Here is a 25647-nt window from a genome sequence, read left to right on the forward strand (position 1 = left end):
AGCAATGCTTTTCAAGATAACAAATGCTATTCAAAAACTATATATAAAAAAATTCAAATGCTTTTTTCTTCAGAAATGTATATAAGAGAAATAAACATACTCAAAAGAAATATAAAATAAGCACACTAGTTGAATGATTTCTCATTTTCTCTCCGCTTTTGAAAAAAAATCTTACTACATATTTTCCTGTTCCAAGATTATATAAATTAGAATATTTTATGATATTAAACAATTTATCCTATTTGCATTTCTCTTCGGAATTAAATACTGAAATTGGAGATTGATCCTGCATATGCATATAGTATTGCAGTAACCATTTTGCTTTTTATAATGCAGTTACCCACATTAATTAAAAGTTCTTTCTCACAAATGCCAGTGGAATTTATGGTTTAATAAAATACTTGATTGATATTTTGAGTTTGATGCTAAACACTATTTAAGTTAATATTATAAAATGTTTTCACGTATTTGTTGTAGAAATCTCAGGATGTACTCCATCATCTTAAATAAGACTGAGAAAAACATTTACATTTACATTTAAAATGTGAATTATTCAGAAGTAGTTTTCCACCTTTGTAGAAAAATAATAAATAATAAAATGTAGAATAATAAAAAATAGTTACTACATTGGTAAAGGAATGAAATGTAAAGAAAAAATTGTTAATAGTGCTTATACAGAAGAAGCTAACATTAGAAAAGTATGTTAAAGTAGATAATCCACGTCACTGGTAAAGGAATGAAATGGAAAGAAAAAATTTGTTAGTAGTGCTTATATGGAAGAATATAACATTAGAAAAGTATGTTAAAGTAGATAATCCACATTGCTAAATAAAATTTGCAAAAATGTTCCTACAAAAAGCAAAAAATTACATCAACAAATTCAATCTTATATTCTGAATTATTTTTGCTAGTGGAAGCCTAATTAGTTTTGTCTGTTAGATGTCACTGAAACTGAACAGTAAATTCAATAATCTCTTTACATTTTCACCATTTAACCTCCTGCAGGCTCCCTAATGTCTATTCAGATCTATATTAAATTAAGTACCAATGCTAATGAAGGGCAATAAACGTGGCTGTCAGTAGATTTTTCTTTCATTAAGCACATTATCCTCTTACTGAGCTGTAAATGAGTAAACATTAGTTTTGTTAAACCATGCAAAAAGACAGGATGAAAATCATTTTTAATTGCACCCCTTAAGCTATATGCTGGGGGTTCTCTGTTTTGTTTGGGGTTTTTTTTACCTTTGATTTTTTTGAATACATCTAAAATGGTCTCTCCAGTTGAAATATAAATGTCAGCATCATGGGGAATGTCTTTAGGTTCTAGTGCTTCAGTGCCATCTGCCAAGAATGCTCATCGTGCAGCCATGTTCAGACTCAGCTTTTCAATGCACTCCTCCAGCAGCTAAATGAATGTGAGAGGTAAGGAATACTAATTACAACATATTTATTTTATGATCAATATTTAATCAGAAAAATCAAAATTGGAAAGCAGAAATCCACTCTCAACTGATTTACATCCATAGTAACTTCACTATTAGTCATTTAATATTTTTGTGATTATAATTAGAAGTTATAGACAAGATGAGAAACATAAGAGAACATATAGCATTAGAAAGACTGGTTTAAAAGGATAGTGCTTTTGCCTTTTAATGCCAAATAATATTGTACATTATGAATTTGCATAACTTTTTTTACTGTTTATAAGAATTTTTAACAATTTGCACATTTTAGGAACAGAGTACAAAGAAGAGTTTCATTTAAGCTTATTTTATAGCAAAAGAGAATTTACATTAGGATTTGAAGCAAAAGCTATAAATAAATTTTCTATGTGCAAGAAAACTTCCATTAGAGTCTACTGGCTTAACTGAGAACACAGAAACTTTAGAAAAAATCTTTCTTGTGCCATTCTTGTAAGCAATGACTGATTACATTTGCTTGCTGTTTAATAACTTTGGATACTGCAAATGATTTCTGGGTATGCTAGAGGTTTTGAAAGAGAGAGCATTCTGTTGAAAAAAAATACAGTTAAGGATATTTTTTAAATAATATATTTAGTGTTTCTTTTTTCTTTTTTAGAATTTTTATAACAATCATGTAAAAAGACAATCCATAGCTATTATATTTCTACATAGTTTAAGAGTTTAATTCCTAGCATCGACATTAAAATATAGAAAATATGGAGAAATTGAACTGTTTTAAATGAAATATATTTAATCTAGCCCAAACTGAGTTTACTTAGAACTTTCTAGAATACTTGAAAGCAGTTGTATAACTCCACTATGAATTCATTTTATGAAACATCTTAAGTTCCCAAGAAAATAAATCACCTAATTTTTGAAAGTATCTCTTAGAAACAATCAGCACAATTAACTATTGAAAAATTTGTAATTAATTCTAGGAAAATTTATAATTCAAAGTGCTTTCAGAACATACTATGTAAGTTATTGATTCCAGCTGAAAAAATAAGAGGTGATGAGACAGTCATTACTTGGGCAAAATTTCAGTCAAATTGACAGGAATTATGCCTGTACAATGAATGCAGAGGAGGGCTTATTATTAATTATTTCTGTTTTTCAGATGGCAAATTATATGCAATACAATTGACAGAATAAAATTAAATAGTTATTGAATAAAGAAAAAATATTACTATTTTAAAAAGCTCAGAGCACAAACAACTTGTATATTATACCATTTTAAGGCTATGCGTCATGTTTCAGCTAGACCATTTGGGAGGTGTGGTCTCAGGACTACTCTGCAACAAGAGGTTCCCAAGCCAAAACTGGCTTGAGGCCTAAGATTTTAATTTCTCTTCCATGAAAATTCTTGGAAATTTTCCTGTTCACTTCAATGAGCGTTAATACTTTACTCAAAAACAGCATGGCACGTAGTTAAACTTATATGATAGATATTTTCGAATTTCCACATTTCTTGAATGACAAAATGACTATGTACGAATCCTAGCCTTTTTTTATTTATTTTATTTTTTTTTTTTAGCAGTTTCTAATGCAAGACATGCTATTGCTTCAAGGTAACTAGGGCTGTGTTGAGTACTCAACCATATGAATAAGAAAGCCAGGATCTGGCCCCTTTAAAAAGGCCCTATAAAAAATTTTTATTTATAAAAAATAAAAAATATTACTGTAATATTTCTTGTTCGTTTGACTATTCAAACTTTCATATATTGGGGGACACACATGTTAGAATACACGTTTTATCATACATGTTTAGCAATTACAAATACTACAATAGTTTTGGATTCAGAACTTTCAACAAACATTTAGAAGAAAGAAATTTGGAGCCGTTTAGATTCTGACTGCTTGAGGTCATGTCTGCACACAAACATGGGGATACCATCATACCTATAATCATCTAGATTTGTCTGAATTAACACCAATTTCTTTGCTCAAAATGGAAGACACTGCCAACAGAAAACTTTTGATGAGGAGATCTAAACCAAACACACTAAAATACACTTTGGTTCACCAGGTCTTCAGTTTAATCACCTTTATTGTACATTGCAAAATTCAAGTGTTCTCCTGGCTTTTTCCAGGACGGACAGAATGAACTCATTCTTGGTTTAGTTGTGGAGAACTGTTTTCTTCTCTATAGAAAGACAACCTCAGAGTATTACCTAATCCATTATTAGGCGTATTAAAAAATTTGTAAGGCAAACTGGGAGGCCTGTTTTTTGTCATTGCAATTGTTTTCAGAAATGTTTGATGAAATCAATATAGTTTTTAAAAAACATACTCAGAGAAATTGATTAGTTCAAAAAATCTTAACCAAAATTAGCAAGGTCTGTTTCAGAATATCAGCTGAATCATCATTACAGTGGAACTGAGCAGCAGCAGTCATGATTAATAGCAAGAGAGAAGAGCTTTGATTACCTTAGTTGACTTGTGGGAATACTTTCAGGTCTGTTTCCCTTGGATGGCGATACAAAACAGAAATTTTCTGTACTACTTGATTTGTAGCTGTCTTAGTCTGATACTCCATCAGAGCTCTGAACTCTATTTGTTTGATGTGTAGAACAACTCTAACGTCTTGACCTTCTTGATACCACTGCCAATTGCAGATGAATGTTGTGGGCAAATAGAAGTTGTCTAGACCTTTGCTTTCCCTCAGTATTTTTAACAGCTGTTCTTGTGTACACTGAGAGATACTTTCTGAAAGAGAAATACATCTTTTTGTTCTGATCTTTCAATTAGTTTAAATAAGCAATGATTGACTGTAAGGAGCTAGGAAAATCTGATCAATGAAAAAGCATGCAACAACTTCATTAAAGTTGGAAAACACTTTATGAAACCACGCTAATAGTTTTATCTTGTTTCTTATTTCTGCAAACAATAATACTATTGCAGAATTTAGTTCAATTTATCTTTGCATAAGATAGGACCAGAATTCGAATTCTAGAAAATGCCATACAACAGGATTATTGTGAACTATGGTAGCTATCTCAGCTATACTACACTGCACTAGCATTTAGTCTGTGCTCATCTACCTTCATATAAAATGAACATTAAATTCTCTCATAAAATTTGTAAAAAGCTTTATTTGCATAAAACCACTAACAATAATGAGAACAAAAGCCTTCAGCTTTCAGTTTGAGGGTAATACTAATGGACAAAACTAACTTACACCATAGGCCAAAAGTCTGGATAGAATACTGACTCATATGGAGATCACGTAATCCAATTCTATCCAATTCTTTGGAGGATCTTAATCACCACTTTTAAAACTGTGCCAACAGCAATATCAAAGCTCAAGCAGAAGCAAGAAAGGAACTGGATGAGCTCAAGTCCTCATTCTGTCTCCATATTTGTGTAATTCTTAGGTGTCATAATATTTCCATTGCAAATTACAAAAATGATGTCTTAGTGAGTGTGAACTACAGAATCAGTCTGCATGGCTTGCAGTATGTTTGCTGTAAAAATCCTTAAACTAAAATACTAGATATATACAGGAACCCTAAATACTGGAGTTCAATCAAAGGAAACTCTTTAGTATTATGACTCTAAACATATAACTACTGTTTTGAATATTGACTAGTGAAAGGAAAAGGACAATTTTTTGGAAGCAGTCGTCTTCCTACAAGGCTCGTTAGCCATTTCCAGGGCAGAGAGTTACTACAAAGCCAAAAACAAATTTCTTTATGCAATAAAATCTATTAGATATCATTATTGATTCTGTAGGTAAAACTTTTTCTGTATTTCTACTTCTTATTGCATCAATTATGTTGATGAAATATTACTATTACCGTTTGCATTAACTGGTAATTACCTATTGTTTATGTATAGCAACAAAAGTAACATGTAAGTGGTCCAGTGTAGCAAAGGGCTATTACTTTTCAACAATACATAGTCCCTGCCTCCTACCACTAAAGGAGTGGAGGCACAGAAAATGCATACAAGACTGACTATTGTTCCCCACTCTTTGTCCAGCTTTTTGTGTATTTGCATACTGTGTATGTAAACCCTAGCTAGGGTACTGCTGCATCACTCCAATTTTTTAACTGAGATTGTTTCAAAATGATTAGCATGCAATTACCAACAGCAATCTTACTCTTGCACTGCTGCAGTGTTTTGTACTTTAAGAAAACTCAAATTTAGATGTAATTGTGGTGCCCATTCTTCTGTAGAATTACCTCCATAAAATGAAAATCTTAGTATGTGAAAACCTAATAAAAGCCTTATTATGAAATGGTGTTTAGTAGTCAAGAAAAATGGCTTAGGTGTCATAATATTTCCATTGCAAATTACAAAAATGATGTCACAGTGAATGTGAACAACAGAATCTGTTTGCACACCTTGCAGTATGTTTGCTATAGAAATCCTTATTACATACTCCTTATTAAAGCAATGTTCCTTTTACTCAATAGTGTATTTAGCTATCTGCATAATCTGTTCAAGGTGGCACATATAATTTTGGATAAGTTTGTGGATAGGTTTGTGGCAAAAGTAAAAATTTCCAGATAGAGACACAAAGAGAAAAGGTAATAAAAAAATTAAGCATGATAAGAAACTAAAAAAATAAAAACCTTAAGAGCACTAACAACTTTTCCCATTTACAAGCAATTAAACTGTTGTTTGTTCATGACCTAAGCACTGAAGTCTTAAGAAACCAATTGGTAATTACTACAAAAATAAATTTTACTGCCATGACTGTTAAATTTATTTGCCTAGATTAGTTCAATATTCTATTCTGCTTTTCTAATGCAGTTTTCTAATTATTAATATTTAGCTAGAACACATTTCAACATATTTCCTCTTTAAATAGAAAACAACAGTATATTAAAGAAAAGTAAATAGTTCATTCAGTTTTCTGAGACATGAGTCTGCATAAGGCTAATAATTTTTTCCATAAGTGAACAATACAACCACTTTAACAGGCCTTAGTTCAGTAACAGCTATACAGGTCAAAGTTATCACACAGTTCAGGATGTAAATTCAACAGCAAGATAATGACAGTTGCCAACGATTTGTACTTGCTGTTGCTTAGTACTAGTGTTGCCTGTCAAATTGTCTCTTTTTTTTATACAGAAGCCATGGAATTTTTATGGATAGCAATTACTTACAATATACAATGAAGTGCATCAGATGTAACAACCACCCTTTAGCCCTTCATTATTTGGTCGTTCCTTTTTGTGTCTAGTCATCCATTTTCACCTAAATTATTTATTTTTACTGCATATCTATCAAGAATCTATTTTTTGCTTTAAATTTTTCAGTAGTTGTTGAAAATATTTATTTTAATAGTCTCACATCTAAATGTACATATTTAAATTTATATTTATTTTTGCAATTGTACTTCTTGTATTTCTCAGAACAAGCGCTATCTGTATAGCACAGGCTATATACTTTATAAAAAGTATTAAAAATTAAAATAATGGCAATATCAAATTTTAACTATACTGGAAGGGTTAAGAAAACCTTATATTTATTTGTTTCCAGTTTGCATTGTTAAAATATCTTTCTCCAGCAACCATATGTATTTCATATTTATTCGCACTTATATTACTGTTGCACAACAGAATATATGATCCGGATAGCCTTATAAAGGTTATAAGCAATGTTTAAAGTACAATTTTATATGTTTAAAAAATATATAAATTCTTATATTGACAGGTGAGAACATTTTAGCAAATTTTAGCAATTTATAATTTATTATTTTATTAATGATGTACATAATCACTATTATACTGTCAGTGTTTCATGAATTACGGTTCAAAAACATTTTCTGGGACAGGCTTACATCAACATCATCATAACATTTGTGAAAATTCTAAATTTAATTTTAGTATACAGGAAAGCCACAGTATTCATCGTTTATGTGATATAAAATAAAGCTTAACCACAACACAGTTTTTTAAATTTAAAAGATTTAGGAAACGGTCTCATAACCCAATAAAAGACAGCTTTACATACATAACCTCTATCACTTTGGGGAATACCTTCTCCAACAAATACTGCCATAATCCTCACATCCGGCTAACTACCGTCAAATAAATCTAACTATTCCTGACTTATAGCAGTTAGAAAGCAAAAGTGAACATTGTTTGATATATCAGTTATTAGGAACGCCAAATCTTCTTTTCTTCTAATACTCCAATTATGGTTTATCATAGAACTACATTCCATGCTACATAAGTATGTCGTAAGGAATAACATACCACATACGTGCTGTGTATGAAGCTCACATTCCACTGAAATTGTTTGGAGCTTGGCTTAGATGACATTTTTTTCCCGAGATCTCTGGGCCATTGAATGGAAGGAAACTGCTTCCTCTTTTTCTCTCGCTTCCCCTACTGAAACTCAGACATCCCGTAGACCTTTGGCTCTGATTTTTTTGTCAATATCCCAACTACAAGTGAAGAAACTATATTGCTTAATTTGGCAATTGGAGAAGAAAGCATGTTATCAACAATCTTTGCATAACACAAAAACCTGATAGCTTTTACTATCTCATTTTACTTAGTCAATAAACTAGACAGCACCCAATATGCCTGTTACTTCTCCCCCAAGTGACAGAGAAATGAGATTTTCTTTCAGGACTTGGAACAGACAAAATCTACTCTGACAAATGAATCTTCCAGGGTGTGGAAGACAAATAAGTGTGAAAAATGAGGACATACTTTTCCTTGAAGGAAAAATATGGAAGGACTGTGAAGATTAGCTGACATTTGCAAGGTGCTTTAGAAACAATAAGAGCTCACAAGGAAATGAATAATCCATTCATCATAAAGGTTTTACTAGCTAGGTAGATAATAAAGCAAATAGAAAGATGTGAAATTTCTAAACTCAGGTGTCACTTACATTTGCTGATCTTAGATTAAGTGACTATCATCTGCTCCTATGCGTCTTTATAGTTTATAAACAGAGAAAATGGTAACAGCATCCTGGGATCTTAAATGGCTGTAAGGACCCCGAGTACATCCCCTTTCTGCTGGGCTCAGGGCCAACTTAGAGATGGAGCAGCTTAGGACTGTCCAGCCTTTCATCTAGTGGCCATGGAGGAGCTGTTAGAGAGCTCTGTGAGGAGGCCTCAGCCAGGGCTGACTCCTGCTTCTTGTGGGAGCTGCTTTTAAGCTGAAGCCCTAGTGCTTGGCCTTGCCTGAGCTTCAGCTGCACGTGTATCACAGCCATGCCTGTGCCTGGCTGTGGGCCCATGGATCTGGACCTGGACCCTGACCCGTGGATTGACTTCCTGGCTTGACCTGGCAATCTTTGGTTTGTGTCTTACTCTGGTCACCATCACTAAACCTGATCTTGACCCTCACTAGCTGATATGCAATCTTGGCTTGACCTTAGACTTGCCTTATCAGCACAGACTTGTTTGACAACCTGAACTCTCAACTGAACCTGGCTGCCACCCTTGGCCTACCCTGTTCACCTCATTCAGGCACTGCTGAACTGGGCCCCTCTTGCAAGATTCCAGCCCTGCCGGCAAACTCAGCTCCTCGCCCCCTCACCCTCACTGAACCCTGACAACGACTTTCAAGACAGTGAGACTTCTTCCCTTGAGTAAATGTATACAGCATCTTGTAATTTGTAATCGTTCTTATATTTTCATTGCTAAAAAATATAGTGTATCCTCCTGAGTGAAATCAATTATTAGCACCATGACTTGGCATTCCAGTTTGCATATGACTGAAAAGGAAGAACTGATATCTAATGAAGTGAAGAAATGTGAGAAGACAAAATTATTTTGAAAAATCCAATACTGTGAAGTCAGCTGCAGATGGATCCAAAGTCAAGGATTCACAAAAACTGAAATGACTAAAATTTTAAATACAAAGTGTTCTGTCTGTAGTGTTTTGAGATATTTTCCCTTTATTTGACTGAAACTGAGAATATATTATATTGAGAAAGCAAAAAACTTTTAACTCTTCTAGTTCTCTTCATCTTTAATTGGAGACTGATACTAGTGGAATGTTTTACTCAATTGTATCTTGCTAAAAAGTAGCAAATTTAACTTACCACAAACTTATCACAACTTACAGACAACATCACAAAGTAGCAAATTAAACATCTTATCTTGGCAAATGGCGTGAGTGAAAAGTTGCACTGGCTTTATCTAAATTTTTTTGCTAATGTAGGTTGCACATCCATGTGGTATGAAGACATTTGTAAAGTTAACAGCTCATCATATTTCTGTGATTATGCACATGCCACACAGCATATTTTCTGAGCACTTATTAGATAATCTGCTGTTTGCCATTTCCTATTTTGAAGTACAAAAGATTGTAATTAAAATGAAAGCATAAGCTTCTTTGCTAATAGGTAAGACTGGTGGTTAAATGGTGATTAAAAAAATGAATCAATCTTGTAGCATAATCCTATCTATAGCTTGCATGAACATAGTGGGTTTTAGAAAGTTTCATTTGAATGCATGTATATTTTCTGTGTTTCTTCTTTTAGAGGAGCAAGATTTCAAACTAAAAAGGAAACTTGGAGTCTATGAATAGAGAGCAAAAAGACATTTTTCTGGATTTAGATTAATATGATTATCTATTCATATAATCAAGTAATAGCTGCTGAATTACAGATTTTAAATAAAACCACCTCTTTTCCCTGTTCCTCCAGCTCTCCTCCATGCATATTAGAATGGAACAAGTACTGTGTTTCAAAAGGTGTTTATACAAAGAAGTCACCAAGAACTCAGGAGCTTTCTAATTTTTTTCCTTTTAATAGGGATGCTTCTTTTAATTTAGAAAAAAGAGATCTAATCAACTGTCATATAAAATGATCTGAATCAAGGTTAGAGTTTTACATTAACCTAAAATAGATCACTGGCTTTTGGACATACATACAGTCTAATATGTTATCTAATACTTTTATCTGTAATTGCTTGACGCAGTGGTCAGTTGTGAAATTCTAAGATTAATTTTTTTTATGCATGAGATTTGCCACCTTATAAGCAAGTTACTTGCGAGAATGAAGCTTTCATTTTCAGTGTTACTGTAAAAGCTGTACTGACAAAAATTTACAAAGTAAGCACAACCTCTTAAAGTGCTTGCTTTAAAATCGTATAAAAATCCACATTTGGATATATATATATTTTTATTGTAATGAAAAGAAGCAAAGTACAATGTACAAAGTCAAATAGTCAACTGTATAATTCATCTGAGACAAAAGTTCATGAATTGGTCCCTAGAACAATTTAGCACTTACAGAGCTAAACAAAACTAATAGTAGCAGTAAGTGCTAAAGCAAAACTAAAGCAGGTCTTTACAGTTTAAGAGCCATTTCCTGCAAATACCTACACAGCTGCAAAGTATAATAGTGTGACCATTAACTTCAGTGAGAATAGAAACATAGCAACTTCCTTGCAGAATCTAGGCCTTGTTGTGCATTTCTTAAATGGATTTTTGAAAGTATATTAAATTAGTATTTTCAAAGTCTAAAAAATGTAGATGTGCCATCATGTCATATAAAATCACCATGACAAGATTTAAGCATGGTAGATATCTCTATTATTTGTTGATATAGCTATATATAAACAGTGCATATAATTCTCTCTGTGAGATTACTGTCACACTGTAACTCTACATAAGGGAAACAATAATTCAGTAGTGAACAGTTTTATATGCCTTCAGGAGTGCAGACCATGGCTCAAGTTCAGTTTGTTGATGCTTAACAATCCACTGCTGAAAGATTTTTGCTTATACATACAATAAGTATAAATACAACCAATTATTTGCGAGTTTTCATGACTAACAGAAAGTCTGGCTGTAGAGACAAGAAGATTGGCTTGTTGGATGAGATGAGATGAGATGAGATGAGATGAGATGACTGGTTTGGTGCATGAGAGGAAAGCAGTGGATGTTGTGTATCTCTTCTTCAGTACGGCTTTTGACACTGTCTCCTATAACATCCTCACAGACAAGCTGATGAAGTATGGGCAAGATTAGGGCACAGTAAAGTGGTTTGAAAAGTGGCTGAACTGCAGGGCTCAGAGGGTTGTGATAAGCAGCATGAAGTCCACTTGGAGGTCAGTCACTAGTAGTTTCCACAAAGGGTCATATTGCTTAACATCTTCATTAATGATCTGGATGACGGGACCAAGTACTCCCTTCAGCAAGTTTGCCATCAATACAAAACAGGGGGGAGTGCCTGATTCACCAGATGGTTGCGCTGCCTGTCAGAGAGACCTCAACAGGCTGAAGAAATAGGCAGAGAGGAACTTCATGAAGGGCTCAGCAAAGGGAAATGCAGAGTCCTGCACTTTGGCAGTCTAATTGATGTTTCCCTTCTATGTACTTCAGCCTTAAAACACTTTTGGTGATGTGTTATCCTGTGACAGCTTTATTATATGCTGACTGTTAAAAATTTTACTCAGCTTAAGCTCATTATTCAGCTTGATGATAAAGTAGTATGATGAGATGACTAGCTGACATCAAAATAGGCAGACTTGCTTCCTTCTTACATTTCCTCCCCACTGTCCTGGACAAGTTCTCCTGCCTTCTCAGTGCTGCCACTGATGCACTGTATTATGATAAATCTGTTCAGGGAAGCTAAATCAGCTTGTATGTAAAAATGTATTTTTTTCTAGGAGAATTTGATTTTTTTCCATTTATCTCCATGAATTATTTCACTGTGTGGTCACATGAATAGCAGTGCTGATGCAAAGGAAGCAGAAGTTTGTGACTGGAGGTGTGGGGAATAAGGAATGGGAGAAGAATTTTATCACTTTTAGCTGCAATTAGAGATAGCATAGCTGTATCTTCGAAGTACATCTTCAGTTAAAACTGGAAAGACAACAGAAATCTTGCTTAAGCTAGGACTAAAGATTAGATATAATATAGGAATATATAATTAAATGGTATTAGAAGTACAGGTAGTAAAAATGCTTGGCATTCTTTACTGAAATGCTAAAATGCATTTTAAAACTTGCTTCCATACATTCATCTTAAAAAACAAACTACATAGTGGAAAAATGGTATGATAAACTACCTTCTACCTCTAAAGAAAATAAGCAAAGAGCCAATTAGCCCAGTGCCTCGATTCAAATACACACATGGGAACATCCAATTATTGTGAAAAAGTCAATTAAAATAGAATGAATAATCTAAATACCAAAACTAAAAATTTTATTTGATAATTACATTTATCAAGAAGAACATAAACTGTGAAATACTGTCTATCTGTTATGTTTGCAAGCATCACCAGACACCAAAGTTGTCGCTCCATTGTCTTCGTATGTATTGCAGTTTGCCTTAGCAAGTAACCAATGTGACATTAAACACGCCCAGGTTCTGATAAGTTCTGATATACATCTGAATATTTGATTTAAGTAAATCAGAATAAAGAACAAGTTTTAACAACCAATGGAATCTTATTTTGTCTTTTCATTATCAGAATTCAAAAAAAAAAAAGACTGAAAAAAATGTATGGCTTTATGCACCTGGTAAACAGCATATGATTATGCAGAATGGGAATGTATGTACAAGAGAATAGAACAAAAAAAAAGTCCTTTTATTTGAAAAATCTGCATGCGATCTAGGCATAACTGCAATTTTAATAGTGAAGGAGTGGATGAGTATTAAAACTATCATGTCAGACACGAAAAATTGAAAGGCTGTAGTACGGCTCTCCTTCCTTTCTGAATTGCAGAGTTATACTGAGAATAATGTGTATCCCAGAGAAGCTGGCCTTTCTTAGAATCTCAAGGAGCATGATGCCACTATATTAAGTCTGAGCCAACATTACACAATGAGGATTAAAATGACAACATATGAAAACATGTACTACGGAATGGAATGCACTGGCATACAACTGGAGAAAAAAGTGTTTAATTTTTAGATGTGTATCTTTCAAACTTGAACAAAGTTGGACTTTGGCCACATCAGAGCATAAATAACACTTACTAAAATGAACATGAGGCCTCAGCATTAAGGACATCATGTTACTTGTCCATCCTATTGATGCTACGTTTTCCATTTGCAGGAAAACAGAATGGGAATTAAGCCTTCTATAGCTCAGCTTCTGAAAGAAAATCCCTTCATGATGAAAATGTGGATTAAAACATACCATATTGACAGAGCACTACCAAACAATGTTAGTTAACTGATAAATTAGATCCTTAATTTCAAACTATAGTGTGCTAGTAACTATGTATTGTTGGACCTTGGGCTTATTATACGTAAATATAAAAAGTTTGTATCTCAGAGGATTTGCCATATGAAGGATTTCCCTATACTAGTGCTGCTTCTTGGAATCTTTTCACTCCACTAATAGCCACTGTTAGAGACAGAAGACTAAGTTCACATTATCTCTGTTTGAGTGCTCTTAGGTTCTTACACTCCAAGACTAAACCAGATTTAGTAAGGTTTGCCACCATGAGGAAACACTCTTCTCCCTATTCATTCTCACTATAGTAATTTGGGAAGGTAGGCAACAGTGTTAAAAATGCTAATGTGTTCTTTTAAATGTAATATGAATAATACATTGGTGACTACTCTGCCCAAATAATCAAGTTTGTAAAGTCAAGCATTGAGAAGAAAGGGGAAAAAATACAAATGTTCACATGCATTTTTTATTTGACTTCCATAGGTACAGGGATTCTAAGAGACTTTAGTGACATAAGCATATATTTGTCATGATTCTTCTAATTCACCCATTTCACTGAGCCAGATATGTGCAGGGAAATGCAGGAAAAGAGATAACTTTCTTATGGTAATGACAATCTTACAAGGATGAAGATAAAAATCTTATAGGGATTGCAAACAAGTAAGATTCTATCACGTCAGATTATTATGCAAGTGATGATTTCATCTTCAAGGCAAAATTTGAACAATGGTCCATACTTCACCAAATGAGTCATATGAACACTGTTCATCTTCGGTAGAGGCAGGGGTCCCTGGGGAAAAAAAAGCACACTGCAAGGAAGTGATATATTATAATATATATTTACAAAGAGGATAAAAAATGAGAATTACTGGTTTTTGAATCCCAAGTGCCTGGCTTTTAATACATTTTTTAATACACAAACATTAAGTAAGTATTTATGAAAAAAGACAAGCATGGCAACAACTGCAAACTAAATGGGGCAGGCTTTGCAAGGGCATAACCATAGTGTGTCACACAAACCAAGAGTAACTGCTAGCCAGGGCTAACAAAGGAAGGAAAGGTGCAAGTATCTTTAGCTTTCCCCCAGTTAATCTATGCCTGGTTTAGAGACTGACTGACACTGCACTTAAAAACTAAGTCCTAAAATCATTCAAATTATCATATTTGACTGGATTTCCATCCCTTGACTTTCCTCCACCTGCAGCACACTAGACAAGGTAAAAATTTATGATAATTATATGAAAATATACAATTAATATTCATCAGCTCTCATTTTTCATCGCTTTAGATGATCAGTAATGCAGAGTAAAAATGCTGTCAGATTTCTAATTGCTTTGTAATGGGCCTGAAGCAGGGAAATCGTTAAAGACAAACAATCTGTCACTTGTCTGTTACCTTAACTATCTATCACTTAAAAAAAAAATCATTAAATACATTGCTAATGAACGACAAAAGACTGTACTCGCTGTGCGCAGATGTACCTTTTTAAACAATATCGTAAATTGCTTAAATAATTCCCAAGACATTTTCAATCATTTTGTGAAAATTTAATGGAAAACATACATTTTCAGTGCATGTTACATCTCATTTGTTCACATCATTATGACATTTAGTCTATCATATCACACATCTCCTGGGAGACAAAACTTTGTTTATCTTTTTGACTGTTGACAAATGTGACCCAATTAAAACAAATTCTGGAAGAACTGAACACTTAGATCTCTGACATACTCCTTTATCTTCAAAAAAGAAAAAACAAATGTGTATTAATCATTTTTTTAAATCCGACCTCTTCCAAGGATTTTAATATCTAGTTTAAAATGAAGCCTAGCATTGTTCAAAATCGAACAAATTATTTTGTGTTTGGTAGTGAAAGAAGTGTTCCCTAGAGATAAAATACAGAATTTTCACCCATATCATTCCTTGAGTCAGCTGTCTACTATAGCTCTGACAGAACAATTCATTTGAAAAGAATCCTCCTCGCTGTACTCAGCTGAATAGTCAAAATGAAATCAGTAGGCCAGAAGGAGTATTGGTAAGAGCCTATCACAAAATATTCTCTACAGCTCTCATTAATTGCCACATTAAAAATAAATTCGTGAAAATGGAAAAAGAAAAATACAAAAATGATTTAAGAGAAAATATCTTACTATGAAAAACTTACAAATGCTCTGTCTCTTAAATTTAACAGAAATGAAACATCGGTGCCTGATTGTGTTGGTATGTATTAGATGCTAAAAGGCCCTGTAATTTAAGGCAAGTGATGTAATAAGAAATGACAGCTGAAAATGGAAGCCAGACAAAATCAAATTTAGAATTAGGCACAATTTTTAATGATAGGGTAATTAGCTTTCAAAACAGACTGTATTGGAAGCAAAGAACTTCTCATTTCCTAATGTTGATAGTTAGAACATACAGCACTCCATAATATAGAGAAATTCAGACTAAGTAATCTGGTGGTTCCTTCTGACTTTATTGCTCTGAATCCTATTTCTTCTCAGTCATAAAATACAAAAAGTAGAGAAGACTCTAATGTCACATTAGAAAACCAGGAATAAAATAAATAAAAAAAGCTATCAGACTAAAATCAGGAACAGTGTTTCCTATTAAGAACAGTACTAAAGCATACGCTAAATTTTAGCACACTTAAGTGCTGTCCAGACAGGGACACAGTTGTCCAGATGGGAATTTGTTATATTAAATGACTTTAACTTTTCAACTATAAAAATATATTCATCTCAAAACTCCGTATTTCTTAAATATTTTGAGTGTTCTAGATGGCAAATAATTTTACAATGACTTGCCTTCTGATTTAGATAAAATCTATGTTTACTTGCATCAATCTTTTGTACACTTCTATAGTAATATAAAACCAATACAAACAAAAAAGCCCAAAAAACTTATTAAGCACACTTTGAAAAATACAGACTGTCTTCACAAGTCAAAAATGTAGATAAAATCAAAAAGGTCTGGATATTTCAACTGTTTCTTAAAAGAATAAAATAAAAAGAACAATCTCATGTTTTATTGTATGAATATATAACACAGTAGCCCAAGGAACCGCTGCGCATAAAAATGAATCAGAAAATTTGTTCCCTATATTTCTATCACAACATAGCACAACACAATGTAACTGTTTTTAATAAAGCATGTATTAAAATGTTGAATTTCCCTCATAAAAACATTTGAAAAACACAGCCTATATATAAATTATCTTACATTTACCGTGGGAAGAAGACTTTAACACATTAAGGTGTTCAACTGCAGTGAAATCAATATACCTTCTATATACCTTGGAAATGTATATACATTATATACATATATATAATTTGTAGAAGATATAAAAGGAACTAATGAAATACGATTTCATATAGACTTGGGTCCTGTATCTCTTATACCTTCCCATTACAACAGCCCCAGATCCTCTCCATGATTTCAGTCTCTGTACAGTGCAAATTGCTTTGTTTTTTCGACACACCCTAGACTTGCACTACAAGTTGCACTTCTCATGTCACTTATCTGCTTCTGTTTTGGAGACAGAACGAGAAAAGCAGCAAATTCTATGGCTAGTTTGAACTACATGCCGTAGTGGCAGCCAGTAGCTGCCGAAAGTTCTGTCTGTTTTATCCTGGGTCTCTCTTTCCTACATAGCCATTTGATTTTAACAAATTTTGATGTAACTTAATATTTAATAAAATTGGCTTGAAAATGATCAACAGCTTCAAAATTTATTAGAAGCAGACAGAATATGATTGACTAAACCTAATCCCAACAAGAGCTTAAAACATGACTGATTTCCCCCAAACTGGATAGATAAAATCATTAAATAAGAAACTGAGACACAAAGAATATAATATAAGGCCCGATAAACCTACAGTTTTTTTCATAGTTCATGCATTTTGCAGTTTGTGAACCTCAAACTGTAATGTTAAACAGCCTATTTTCTTTTACTGCTAAGCGTGTAGAAAAAAAAAAAACTGAGACTCTGACCTCTGAAATTGTTCTGACTTCAGAGATCTTTCAATAACATTTATAATCAATTTTCTATTGAGCATAATATTGCAGAGAATTTTAGTATTAGATATAAATGCTAACAATTTCTCAGATAACTGAGTTTACACTGCATTATCAACTGTATTCGAGCACCAATCCTATAATGAATTCAAATGAAAAAACTCTACATGCAGCATTCAAGAGTCTTTGACTTAGGGACTAAAACTGTGTGACTGTGTGACATCTTCTACAATTTTCCTTTTAATTTGCTCCCCTTCACGACAAACAGCATTTCCTGAACCGTACTTCTTCACAGGCTACATGAAGCGCTATCGGGCGTTGGGGGTTACGTGCGGGCTGGTTGGCTAGCAGCAAGCCAAACTGAGGAAAGTAACTTAGGAAATACTGAAACCTTCGCCTCAGGGGACACATCCTGGTTTCAAAGGGGACTATACAGCTTAGCTCAGGCTTGATACACCTTAATTCCTTGACAATCTCGCCTGTCCCGCTGTCTTGCTGCCCGGTGGCGAAGCAGTACGCTACCCCAGGAGCGACGCTCCTCGCTCCGCCCGCCCAGGTCCGCACAACGCGCCCGCTCTACTCAGGCACTCCGAGGCCGCCCCGGGCTGCTCGGGCGGCCGCGGCGCCGCCGCCGCGCCCGGGCCGCCGCCGCCCCGCCTGACGCGGGGCCGCCCGCTGCGGGGGCGCCCGGCGAAGCAGCGGGCGGGAGAGCGCTGCCCGGCGCCAGGGCGGCTCCCGGCCCGGGGGGGGGGGGGCAGCAGAGGGGCGCGGAGCCCGCGGAGCCGCCGGCCAGACACGCGCCGGTCCCGTCGTGGGGGAGGGCAAGGGGGGCCCGCTGCGCGCCGGGTCTTCCCGGCCCCGGGGGCGGCCTCCCGGAGGGAGAGCGGCGGGAGGGTGCTCCCGCGGCGCTGGGTGCGAGCTGCCGCGCCGGGGCCGGCGCCGGGGCGGCCGCCGTCACTTACCGAGCCTCGCAGCTGTCGTGGCCGCGCCGAAGCGCCGCCGGTCGCCATGGCGACGGCGTCGCGCCCCGGCAAGAGATCCGCTTCCTGCTGGTGCCAGCACCACTAATGCCCGGGCGGAAACAGGCGAGCAGCCCCAGAGGCCTGCGGACTGTTGCCCCTGCCACGCGCAACTCGCAGAGCGCTGTCCGAGGGCGGCTGTTTCCTCCCGGACGGGTTAACTCCTGTACTAGCCGCGGCCATTGCCGGGCCGGAGCCGCGGGGCAGGTGGGTGCGAGTCGTGGCGCGGGGCTAGGCGTCGCGCGCGCCCTTCTGCTCTGCTCGGCTCGGCGCCGCAGGCGACCGTTGGCGTCCGTTGGCGTTAACGGCCGTGCCGGCGCGCGCGCCCCTGTGGAGCCGCGTCGCGGCGGCTGTGCTGAGGAGGCGGCGGGAGCGCTCCGGCAGGGCCCCGCTGGGCCCCCCCGGGCCCAGGAGGCTCCTTGTGGCGCGGGTTGGGATCCAGGCGGCCGGTTCGCCGCCGTATCGGTCAGCGCGGAGCCGAGCCGAGCTCCGGCCGTGGCTGTGGCGCGGCTCCGCTGCGGCGCACCGGCCTTTTCTGCGCTCGGTCGCGGGGTGCGGAGTGCGACCCCGGGGTGCCTGCCTTTTTCGCGTAGTTCTGAAAGCTTTTGGGGGGGGTCATCCTGGGAGAAGGAGTTTACCTGACGGAGCGTACGGGCTGGGAAGGGGGAATGGAAATATTTGCATACCTGCATGGTTCTTACTGAAAGGAAAACAGGAGCCTTTATCCTGTAGTCATACCTGCCCTCTTCGTTGTTTTTTTTTTTTTTTTTTTTTTTTTTTTTTTTTTGTTTTTGTTTTTTTGTCTCAACAAAGTTTGAAAGGCAAACGTCTTCCATTAAAAAAAAAAAACACTAATTTTGAGGTACAACAGAAATTAGCATTACATGCATTTTTTTAATGCTGAAGTGGAAAATAGCCTTTTATTTTCTTTTGACGGTGGAAAAAAATCACATGAAACTCTACTGAGAAATAGTATTATTCCATATCAGGAGATTCTTGATAAATCAGCTATTACAAGTTTGGGGCTTCTGTGTGTATAGGGGTCTGCTTTAAGCTAAAGTGTTAGTGTATCATTATTGTCATTAACTTCTTGTGTCTTATTCCAGGATTGACAAAAGAAAGTTTCACACTTTTGTATACTTAATTTTCTAAAATATTGATCACAGTGTTGCTTTAAAATAAAAATATGTATTACTTGTAACTTGGGTAGGTTAAAAATTGCTTATGAGATTGAAGTGCCAAATGATTCTAAGAAGTTCTGTGAAACATGATATCCTTAGGGATAAGAAAGGAAACAGTCTAAATCATTTTCTATATGTTGTCAAATATGTGGGATGTTTCGGCCATGGGAACTAACAAACTGTTTTTTGTGCTGTAGATCTCATGTAGGGAGAGAGATGCTTGAGGGCCACTGTCTATTTCATGATCCTGTAGTTTGTCATATTTCTTCACTTTTAATTTTTCAGTGTTCTTTTCAAATTATAATTATTATTTCATTTTGTTAAGCAGCGCTAAGAAAGTGGTTTCTTAGCCAATCAGACTATGGCCTTTGAAAGGATAGCTCAAAAGGACTGGTACAAAATCTTGGGTGCAAAGCCATCAGACAGTCTGACAGAACTAAAACGGAAGTACCAAAAACTGGTTTTATTAGTAAGTACATTTTTGTTATTTAAATTGTGCAAAAATTACCTTGTAAACAAATAAAGTAATAATTGCAGGCTTCATCTTACAGTTTTTGTATAAATGTGATTAATCAGAGTATGTTTAAATCAAGCTAAACGAACTGATATTATAACTATGAAATAAATGTTGAGAGCTTATGACTTATCATTACATTATGTAAGGTGGGTGGTGGTGGTCTGGTTCCAAGATATCAATATATTTCCTAGCTTTGCTAAATACTTGTGAATGAATCAATACATATATTTCCTCCAGCATTTGATGAAACAGTAATCAGGCTTGTAGGCTGAGAAAGGTCGTTCATTGTTTGAAGTACATAGTCATGAAATGCACTAATCAATGCTTATGCTATTTACTATAATGCTGCAGTTAGTGTCCTGAATGTTACCCATAATAAATATAGAGCATCTTCAAAGAGCAAAAGGTTCTTCCTGAGAGTCTGCAGTAGTGGGGTAGAAAATGTATAGGAGAAAAATACAGGAATGTTAACTTAAATTTTATTTAAAGGTTTCTGATGCATTTGTGTAGAGTTGTATTTTTGGCTATCCATTAACACTTCGTGTTCTTGCTATTTTCTTCAGTTTTCCTGTACTCCTAGTATCCATGCATAAGAATCTCAGAGGTTCGCCAGGTTACTTCATATTGTTCTTTGTTCTCTTGCATCCCCTGAACTCTGGCATTATGCTCAAATCATGCTTTGGCCTGGCTTTCTGAGAAAAGGAGATGGTGTAGGAGACACTGAGACGTTGACTGTTTCTATTTTTGATACTGTTGGCCATTTTCAAACAAATTTGAACAAATAGAAATCCTTAGATAATTAAACTCTTAAGTTGCATGAAACTTTGTGAACTGCTAGAGAAGAAAGGCCCAAGTTACTATTCCTGACGAAAAGAAGGTGAGCAGAACTTGGTTTATATTGATTGCTTTAGACAGCTGGTAGCTAAACAGTCAGTATTGGCAGGGTGCTAGATTAGCTATGCATGTGCTCTCTTGCTTGATCTGAGATGTCAGAATTAATATGGTAGAAAGCTGGAATTTTTAAGTGAGGTAAAGTAAATGTCAATCTAGAGGGTTTTTTTTATTATTTTTTTTTATTTCCAGTCCCCTTAAATTGTTTTCAAGGTAATTTCACCAATATATTCTGAATTAACACATTTTGATACTCTTACTTTTCAGCTGGGTTTTCTAAGCAATCTTGGTGCACAGTAGCCCATCTCAGTACCTCCTAATAACTTTTAGTACATGGATTCATTTCAGACAAATTTCACAAAGAAGTAAGATTCTGAAGTTAAAACTTTACAAGAGATTTGCAGGCAGATGTAGGACAGAAATCCCTTGGTTCTCACTGTTAAATATGAGAAAAGTCAGCCTTGGAGAAGGCTTTAGAAACTAAGCTTCTTAGTCCAGTCTTAACAGTAACAATTGTTTCCTTGGACATTTTAGTATTTCTTGTTTTATTGAATTACTAGAAAAAATATAAATAAAAATTTAATGATCTCTCTGTTCTTAATGAAAATGAAGGGACTACAGTGTAAAATATCTCTCCTGTTCAGATAGGTGGCTAACTTAAACTGAATACTATGATGGAACTAATGTATTTCTTTAACTATGGACCTATGTATAATTAAATTAAAACCGTATATAAAGGAGTCTTCAGAGCTGTTTGCTACATGAATAAAATGGAACAGAATTGAAATGGCATTTCCTCTTCTGTATCAACTTAAAAATATAGTGCTGGCTTGTAGTGTTACATCACCATACTTTCATGTAATTATTTTGAAGCATATAAAATGGTAATTCTTGTAATTATAACTGTCTAAACTTTGCTGCTGCTAAAACTGTACTTTAATAAGCTAACTATTCTTTAGAATCTGTGCATTTCCAAATTAAGTGGTCAGTGTTCTTTATTTTTAAGGTCAATGGGAAATGTTAGAGAAAATTGGAATACTCTTTTTTTCCCTCCTATGTTGTTTGGCTCAGAATTCTTCTGCTGTTAGTGATGGCACATGCACACTCTCTCTCACTCACTCTGGTTTTTTTTATTATTATTGTTATTAAAAAGCCACATTGGTGCTTACTTGTAGGTATTTTCTCCAAGGCAGATTTTTTGCTGCTTGTCTGTTGCTGTTGCCATATGTCCTTTCTCTGTTCATCTTTTTCTTTTAGCTGAACTGTTACAGACTTTTCTTGTTTGTCTATTTACTGATATAGCACCTTGCTTAGTCAGTCTGTAGTCTGTGACAAGCATAAAGACATGATGGTAATAAAACAGTTATTTTTTATACACCTTAAAAGCTCATTGGCTATAGGAGTGACTGGAGCCTACAAAACATACACCTTCGTTAAAAGGACTTTCCATAGTTAGTGTGAAAAGCATTACCACGGATGTTGTTGAATTCAAGAGGTTCCATGGTTCAAAGAGTTGTTAGATCTTCATGAAAGAAGGGTCCAATGTGTCATGCTAACACAGAAATTAATGTGTCTGGTTCAGAAAATCCCTGAGGTGTGGACTTCTGAATGTTGGTAGAATATGAAAGGGAAGGTGTTGCTATAAGTTTGTCTTGTTCTGATGCTATTCCCTAGGTGTCCATTACAGCTCACTATTAGTGTTTAAACAGTGTTTACCTGTTGTGTCCCATTCTTGTAAATTAACCCCTCTGCTCCCTAAGTAAAGCTTGCACTTAGAGCTCTTAGTGGCTGCTTACCTCTAACAAAACATTCATTTATGGTTTTCTAAAGTTGTTGTTGGGAGGGTAGTATCAGTACGGACAGATCTACATACAGACACTCCAGGCAATTCTTTGCACTGTGGTGGTAGTGATTTATCAGAGCAAGTCCAGTTTAGAAGCTGGATTGGCAGATGAACAGTTCCATGCGGTGCTTATGAAGAGATTTCATGTCAAATTACATGGTCAATACAGAGAGTTCTGACTTACGCATAGCGCAGAAGTTAACCTTCTGAAGAGTTGTACTGTCATAATTGTTTTAAAAGGCACAAGTTTATAAAGCAGGTAAGATCTCAGATACCAACTGCAATTAATAAGGTATTCGTTCCGTAATAGTGAATATTCTACTCACAGATTTTCATTAGTATCCAGGATAATCAATGCTAGATTTTTTTAAAAAACATAATTCTGCTGTTAAAATAAAAATGGCAAATGCCTGAGTCCAGGGTTTCTTGAGATGATCCCCAATGCTTCATGTTGAGCATTTGCTTTTTGCCATCTGCTATTTTCTGTATTTGTCAACACAAGTATGCTTAGTATCTTGAATGAACAGGCAGATGTAAATTTCGTAGGCTAAGAAGAGTTGCAGATCTTGCCATATGTCATCCAAAAGATATCTGAATTTGCAGATAAATCTCAGCACTGACCTTAATAACACAGGGTAGTATGCAAATAAAAATGGTTGCACTGAACATTGTGAGAAATATCTCACAAGCACAAATTCAGTTAGAACTGATTTCTTTTTAAAATATAATTGTTTTTTGTCAATTCTAACAAATTAAGGATGAACATGAACTCGTAACAAATGGAACTGTGCATAAGACCCGACTAGGGCAACATATCTTTAAGTGAATTATTTTACTATGGTTTCTGAATTATGTCAATCCCATATTTTAAATAATATTAAGTAGACGTAGAAAACAATATAGATTTGCCTGAAAAATCATTCTTTTTTTTCTTTTATGAACTGGTACTTTTTATTTGTTTCACCTTCTAATTATAAACTTTTACTTAAATATTTAGAAATTTCTTTGCAACCATAAAACTTAAAAATTGTATAAAATTCTTCTGTACTCATGTGACTCTGATTCCTGGATCATCTTTATACTTTACTATTGTGACAATAGTAGTGGAAGACCACAGGCTTTTGAGTATAGAACATAGTCATGTTACTGACAATTTTGTAAATAGATTATTTTTAAAACAAAATCAAAATTCTGTGTATGCTGGTTGAAAGTTGAGTGTATATTGATTTGTATGCCAGTGTCTTCTCTGGCAGAGAATTTCACTCAATAACTCTGAAAAAGTTCAGAAGGAATTTAAGATAGCCAATCAAGGAATATTTGCATAGGGCTATGTTGGTTATAAAATATGTATTTCTAATTAAATTCCTTCTGAAGTGCTCTCTGAAGCACAGAAAACTTGCAGATTCCATACTCCCAAAAGAGATATGAAGGATTTTTGAGAATTATTACTTTTTGTCTAAGTAGTAGGAATGTAATGTTTAATCTTTCTATCTTCAGAACATCCTCATCCTGTTTTTGAAATGTTTGGGATAAATACAGCCTTTTTATCTGTAAGTAGATACGCTGCAGTTTCTACAGTAAGAATTCATGAATGCATGAACAAGTTTTAGGCTGTATACATAATATTGTTACAGTTTTTGTATCACCTTCTGGTCTAGGATTTTGTGGTCAAAAAATGAGCTGCCAGATTGTTTTCAAATTTTCACATAGCGGCTCTATATCTGAAAACTGCTCTTTATTGAAAATAAAGTCAGCAAACATACAAGCTTTGTCTAGCTGAAAATCAGGTGTCTGTTCATGTTGATACTGATGATATTATAGGATACCTTTCAACTGGAAAAAAATTATTGTGCAGGAAAATTATATGCTGCTGTTACAATGCATGCCCTAATCTTAAAGAAAATCCATATAATTTGAGCAAGGAGTGTTCAGGATGCTCCTATTTTTAATATGGAAAGGAGATAAAATGAGCCACTTAACACACCAGTACAAAGATTATCTTTTGATCAGAAAGGGTGGTGTGTGTATATAAATACAAACAAAGTGTTAAGATGGTCTCTTATTGTGTTTGAAAGAATATAAAATTTAAAAACGGCATCAGAGATATGTGAGAATGACTGTCAGCAATGTTAGAAAATGACATTAATAGAAGTTTAATTTAAGATGCAAAATAATTTCAGGAAGAGATTGTTCAGCTGAGCTTGTGTAGAGGAAAGACATCTATCTCTCTGGAGAAAAGAATTCCATAGTATTGTAACAGATTTATATACATATCCACATTTTGCAGGGACTAGCAATTCAGGGGAGGTCATATATGTAAAGTTACAAACTAAATTCAGAGTTATTCCTGAAAGTACCTGTCAGCTAAGGACTCTTTGGATGTTGAATTTAAGTTGAGAGTTTGATTTCTAAAAATGAAAACATTTTGAGCTGTGGGATATCAGAAGTCTTATAATAATGCTTTTCATAATGAAGATTATAATTAGAGAGTAATCCATGTCTGCTTGGTTTATGTTTTTTTTTTTTTAAGTCTCATGCAGATCTTTCATTTTTTTCATTTGTATGGCAGCATATTTGCTGGAGATACTTAGCAGATTATTGTGCTTCTCTA

The 25647-nt window shown here is 35.4% G+C and overlaps 2 protein-coding genes across 3 annotated transcripts in view; one reads left to right on the forward strand and one right to left on the reverse strand.

Annotated features, from left to right (window-relative positions):
- Positions 1-802: 802 nt before the first annotated feature.
- On the reverse strand, positions 803-8754 carry DCDC1 (doublecortin domain containing 1). The gene is given in 5 exon segments (XM_062576306.1): positions 803-849; positions 1243-1405; positions 1860-1924; positions 3913-4039; positions 8614-8754. Coding segments are annotated over 5 exon segments (543 nt in total).
- Positions 8755-18775: 10021 nt separating this feature from the next.
- Positions 18776-25647, forward strand: part of DNAJC24 (DnaJ heat shock protein family (Hsp40) member C24) — a 40516-nt gene continuing 33644 nt past the window's right edge. For both annotated transcript variants that reach the window (XR_009958509.1, XM_062576585.1), the window contains exons 1-2: positions 18776-18811; positions 20114-20254. Coding sequence is in view for 1 of the 2 variants with exons in the window: in XM_062576585.1 (XP_062432569.1) it covers positions 20147-20254 (108 nt within the window). In the remaining variant the exon portion in view is untranslated. The remainder of the gene's footprint in view (positions 18812-20113; positions 20255-25647) is intronic.

The sequence above is a fragment of the Rhea pennata genome, chromosome 5 (assembly GCF_028389875.1).
Source record: "Rhea pennata isolate bPtePen1 chromosome 5, bPtePen1.pri, whole genome shotgun sequence".
NCBI classification, from domain to species: domain Eukaryota; kingdom Metazoa; phylum Chordata; class Aves; order Rheiformes; family Rheidae; genus Rhea; species Rhea pennata.